This window comes from Hyla sarda, chromosome 4 (genome assembly GCF_029499605.1).
Source record: "Hyla sarda isolate aHylSar1 chromosome 4, aHylSar1.hap1, whole genome shotgun sequence".
NCBI classification, from domain to species: domain Eukaryota; kingdom Metazoa; phylum Chordata; class Amphibia; order Anura; family Hylidae; genus Hyla; species Hyla sarda.
The window spans coordinates 403,226,144-403,232,143 of NC_079192.1; the positions used below are offsets into that span (position 1 = coordinate 403,226,144).

The 6,000-nt window shown below is 45.9% G+C and overlaps 1 protein-coding gene across 1 annotated transcript in view; it reads left to right on the top strand.

The window, feature by feature from the left end:
- Positions 1 to 5,778, top strand: part of PARVG (parvin gamma) — a 46,302-nt gene extending 40,524 nt beyond the window's left edge. The window contains exons 13-14 of the mRNA XM_056517430.1: positions 3,612 to 3,684; positions 5,483 to 5,778. Of these exons, the coding sequence (XP_056373405.1) occupies positions 3,612 to 3,684; positions 5,483 to 5,565 (156 nt within the window). The 3' untranslated portion in view covers positions 5,566 to 5,778. The remainder of the gene's footprint in view (positions 1 to 3,611; positions 3,685 to 5,482) is intronic.
- Positions 5,779 to 6,000: the final 222 nt, after the last annotated feature.

A 6,000-nucleotide genomic window follows, 5' to 3' on the forward strand; every position in this document is an offset into this window, starting at 1 on the left:
CCTATAGCCTTTGGATAAGGATGGCGCTGTTTTTCAAACTATTGCCTAAACTTTTCTCTACCCTTGACGGATACTTTAAGATAAAACATTGGTGTTACTGTGCGCCCAACTCCATGTTAGATCTCGTTTTGTTTTCCCTGGGAATCCTTGTTGTAGTTGATATGGTAAAGAATTCTTCCACCACATATTTTCTTCTCCTTAAAGGGGTACTCCGCCCCTATACAACTTCACTCCGCGCCAAATGACTGGCGATGCGGGGCAGAGGCTCATGACATCACGGCCACGCCCCCTCAATGGAAGTTTACGGATGTCATGCCCTCTTCCATAGACTTGCATTGAGGGGGCGTGGTCATGACGTCATGAGCGGGGCATAGCCGTGACGTCACGACTCCGGCACTGCACCCGACGCTCTAAACCAATGCTGGTGCAGCAGAGAAATTGTGGTGGTCCCAAGCGGCGGGACCCCTGCAATCAGACATCTTATCCCCTATCCTTTGGATAGACGATAAGATGTCTAGGGGCGGAGTACCCCTGTTATAAAACAGTGCCACACCTGTTGACAGGTGGTGTTGCATCTCAGACCCATTCACTTTACTGCAAGGTGGCTTAGCTGAATTACCAGAGACAACCTATGGGGAGGTTTCTGGAAGACAGCAACCATGTTGTCCTAACCCTGTCCAACCCCATATACTAAGGTTCAGGCAGGGCTGGGGCAAGGATTTTTGCCACCTACCCCTTGACCCCGCCCATTGTCTCTGCCCTTTGACACGCCCCACCTTACTACTGAGGTGACACACTGTAACAAGCCTCCTCCTCATGTGATCTCTTTACTTTTGGGGTGATACACTGTAACAAACCTCCTTCTCATGTAATCACCTTACTACTGGGGTGACACACTGTAACAAACCTCCTCCTCATGTAATCTCCTTAATACTGGGGTGACACACTGTAACAAACCTCCTCCTCACGTGACGGTGGTGCTGGATGGGCGGGTGCTTCCGATGCTGGCTGGTTACTAACTTTCTTGTAGCGGTCAGAGCGGCGCCCCCATCAAGAGGGCGCTCTAGGTGGCTGCCTATTTTGCCTATAGGCAGGACTGGCCCTGGGTTCACGGTATGCACTGGCAGGGTACTTAGTAGACCTATACTGGGCCCATTAAGTCTAGTAGACCAAATGTAGTTGACAAGTGACTACGGTCAGTCCATTTCCATATACATACATGTATTTTGCATCCTCCTGCACCCAATGTGATGTAAGCAAAACATGACCCCCAGTTGCCATGACAAGTGATCAGCACACCAAAAGGGGTGAATGGGGGCTTATCAGGTAAAGAACCTGGTATTTATTCCCCTAGATTCCATGGTCACTAGTGAGGCTTGGATCGGAGTAATCTTTGATGCCGGGTACAGATAGCAACTAGCACCCACCACAAGTCAGATACTGGGAAGGGGTTAATAGTGTAAACTCAGCCTAAATACAGGGGCAAGAACTTGGAGAGCATGGGTTTGAAACGGACCAATATTGGTAGAAACATACGGACACATGTAATTGGGGGAAATCACATTTTTAGCTCTACCGTTGACAGGGACCAATGTGCTTGAATGCAACAATGGGAATAGTGGAACCTTTATAGGGCCCTTTATAGGGCAATTGTAGACCCATCCCTCCTGACCATCGTGCTGTAGAAAAGACATCTGCGTAATGCTCTACAAATAATCCATCAATAAATTGTCATATGGGAACGGCACTTCAACTTCAAACTGAGACAAGCTATCTGTGCACCGCCGACGACTTCTTCAGGGGAATTTACATAAATTACATATTTCCACCTGATTGATGAATGATTCATGAATCTCCGGCGGGGACTGTGATTCTCCTGACTCGACGCCTTCCCGAACAAACATTTTATTTATTCTGTCGCTCAAATCAAAACATTTGTGCGGATCTAAATATTCTGCGGCTTCCTCCTGTCTGTCAGCGCCGATGGAGGAAGTCAAACCTCAAATCAAGCTGTCAGCCGCTCATACCCTGACTGCAAATCATGTAATCAGGCGAGATGAGGGGGTGGGGGTGGGGGGTGCGGGTGGAAGATGACAACGTCTTTATCTGAAGGAGTCTTCAAGAATTTTGGAGAACGGAGCAGATTGAGCGTCGTGACTGATGTCTGTCAGTAATTACAATGATTAGGACGACTGAAATGACATCCGGGGGACATGATTGGGTCTGGAGTAAGAAGAATTGCTGGGAATACGTAGAACTTCTTGACTACTGGGGGCAGAGAGGTGAACAGGTCATAGAGCAGAGGCCTTCAGCATTGTGCTATACAGCTGTTCCAAACTACAACTAGCATGCAGGCAAATTAAGAGTTGTAGAACCACAGGTTGGAGTACGCTTTTGTGGTGGCCCAGTACAGGAGTTGCACCCCTGTACCATAGCTGCCCTGTCAGGCAGACTCCATTCCGTCACCTGGGCCTCCCCTTCACCTATGTGCCCTGAATAGTTAAATAATGTATATGTTATTCAATGCAATGTACGTAATTTGTTCTACACCTTTAAGTACTGTTGTCATGTGATTGTAACCAAGGAAGGTGTCAGTGACCCGGTGAGTACAGGGTGACCTATGGAACCCCTCCTGAGTTTCCCCCATATGGAGCTTCCTCACTCTCTTTAGTGCTGAGTTGCAGTGAGGTCAAGTCTGGAGAGAGCGTCTCGTGTCCTAAAGAGGCCTCAAGTCTACCATGGACCTGTGGTGAGCCACGGTGAATGGTGGGACCATTGTAATTACTGACGGGGTGCAGCGGTGAAGGTGGATGGGGCAGATGGTATTAACCCCTAATGTTCGTGAAGCCAGAGTGGTTTTTGGGTATCGGGAACCACCCAAGCGTTTTCTCTGCTATTCCAATGGCTAGGCAGTGAAATGAGAGTCCACAACCAGGTTATGGTTTAACGGAGGCTTTACTGAGTTAAGACAGATGGAATTATCTTCATAGGCCAGAATCCCAGAGTGGGGGCCAGGAACACAGAAGGACCTCGCAGCTTGCTGGGACCAATTATAATTGTGATAGACTTTAGAGTCTTGACTTTAGACTGGACATGACTATAGGTAGTGACAGACATAGACTTGACTTACTGGAATGACTGTAGATTTGAGGCCTTCCGGGTGCTGGACTCTAGCACTGAGATCTTTGGTGTTTGCTGTTCCTCAGCAGGGAGCATAAGAGAGAGAATTGCAATGGCCGCCACCTTATATAGAGGGAGGGTGAGCCAAAGCCCATTGGTCAAGCTGTGAGTCATGTGTTAAACTGGTGCCCTCTGGGTAACATCATGTGACAACATACCATGTGACATCTCACAGGTCCTTTATACTGTCTATACATTAATACACTGACTACAATTAAGTTTTTAAGATTTTTAAATAGTAGATTTTTAAAAAGTAATTTACACCTCTGTTTAATTTTCTGCCACCAGTTGATATTTAAAAAAAAAGTTTTTCACCGGAGTACCCCTTTAAGTTATGTGGCGGTTCTTTAGTTAATAGAAATTGTATATTGTGCAGCTGTTCTATTATGATATAATAATATATTGTTTGTATTTTTTATTTATTTCTACAGCTTCACAACGTTTCTCTTGCTCTGGATTTCCTCTTAGATGGAGGGGTGTTACAGAACCCTGTTGATCCTGCAGGTCAGCATTCTAATTATATACATAAAATAGTCCATAAATACAATATCTGATAGATGTTATATATGATGTCCGACCACTGGGGGTTGTGATGGTGTGGAGCGGTGGTCGACACACCCCCTCCATGCATCTCTATGGGAGAGCATGTCCACTGCTCCGTACGATGGTCAACACTGCTTCGTGCATGGAGCGGTGGATGCTCTGTGCATGAGGATTGCCGGGGAGCCAGGCAGAAGATCGCGAGTGGTCCCAGTGGTCAGACTCAACCCCCCCCCCCCTTCATCAGAAACTTATCCCTTCGATAGTGGATAAGTCGTTAAAGGGGTACTCCGACGGAAAACAATTTACTGTAAATCAACTGGTGCCAGAAAGTTAAACAGATTTATAAATTACTTCTATTAAAAAAGATTAATCCTTCCAGTACTTATCAGCTGCAGTATGCTCCAGAGGAAGTTATTTTCTATTTGAATTTCTATTCTGCCTGTCCACAGTGCTCTCTGCTGACACCTCTGTCCATGTTGGGAACTGTCCAGAGCAGGATAGATGAAATAGGTGCAAAATGACCCGAAGATCAAGTGCTGTTCCAGATTCCAAAATTAAGAAGCCAATGCAGATGTAACGGTTAAAGTACCAGTAGGTACTGTATTTATTAGTTTAAAGACCAATGACGCGTTTTGGAGGTGAGACCCTCATTCCTCAGATTGGCAATCTTCCCAATCTGAGGAAGGAGGGTCTCACCTCCGAAACGCGTCATTGGTCTTTGAACTAATAAATACAGTACCTGCTGGTACTTTAACCGATACATCTGCATTGGCTTCTTAATTTTGGAATCTGGAACAGCACTTGATCTTCGGGTCATTTTGCACCTATTTCATTACTCGAAACAGGATTGGATCTTCCACTCCTGTGACCCACTGGGCTTTGCAGTTTTGTTCCTTCCAAGGCTTCGTCTATACCCCTTAAGGGGTGATGAGCGCTGATTATTTGCTATAAGGTGAGCGGCCAACCGAAAGGCTGGTGCCCCTCCCCCATCCCTGAGTCCACCTGGTGTCTTGGGTAATACACGAGGCACGGTCCCTCTTTTCTCTTTCTTTTCAGAGCAGGATAGGTTTGCTGTGGGGATTTGCTCCTACTCCGGACAGTTCCTAAAATGGGCAGAGGTGTCAGCAGAGAGCACTGTGGTCAGACAGAAAAGTTCAAAAAGAGAAAATAACTTCCTCTGTAGTATACAGCAGCTGGTAAGTACTGGAAGGATTAAGATTATTTTATAGAAGTCATTTACAAATCTGTATAACTTTCTGGCACCAGTTGATTTAAAAAAAAAAAATAGTTTTCCACCGGAGTACCCCTTTAAGTACCGGAGTTCCCCTTTTATATAAGCTGGACTTTCCTACAGCATTTGCTCACTCTCCATAACTCCCATAGATTTCAGTAGACTGGGCCATCTGGCCACCTCTGCCTTGAATCCTATGAAACCCCCTTTTCATAATAGTTGGTTCCAGAAGTGACAACTATATTGGAATATCTCTATTCCAAGGACACGGGTTATGAAGAGTTAATAGAACAACCTTCATGATAAAAAAAAAAAAAAGAAAGAAAACAAGTTGATAAGAAGTCTATAAAATATTCCGAAGTTCCGACACTGCGATCTCCTATAACAATGTACACAATCATCCAAGGAATGAAAATCTGCCGTGATAAGATAAGTTATCACCGCGGCGTCTGCTGACATTTTACCCTGAATTATAAAGCTATTTTTATTCTGAATTTTATTTTTCCTTTTTTTCTTCCCGTTCCCCAGAGATCGTGAATGGAGATTTAAAAACCACCCTGCGCGTCTTGTACAGCCTGTTCCTCAAATATAAAAAAGCCTTTAAACCTTGAAGACGCAGTCGGATCGAGTCTCATCACCTGACGCCGAGGATGAGATCTTCTTTATTTGTTTTCAATTTTAGATTTCGGAAAAAAAAAAAAATATTTTCTTATTTTTTTTATTTAAAGGGGTATTCCGGGCAAAAGCATTTTATCCCCTATCCAAAGGATAGGGGATAAGATGTCTGATCGCGGGGGCCCCGATGCGGTGACCCCCACGATCTCCCTGCAGCACCCGCTTTCTATGCGGGTGCTCAATCTCCTGTTTCGGAAACCTCTGGGTTTCCCGGACTTGGGGACGCGACGTCATGCCCCCTCCATTCCTGTCTATGGGAGGGGGCGTGACGGCCGTCACGCCCCCTCCCATAGACATGAATGGAGGGGGCGTGGTGTGACGTCACGTCCCCAAACCCGTCCCTTCCATCACGCCACGCCCCCTCCCGCCGT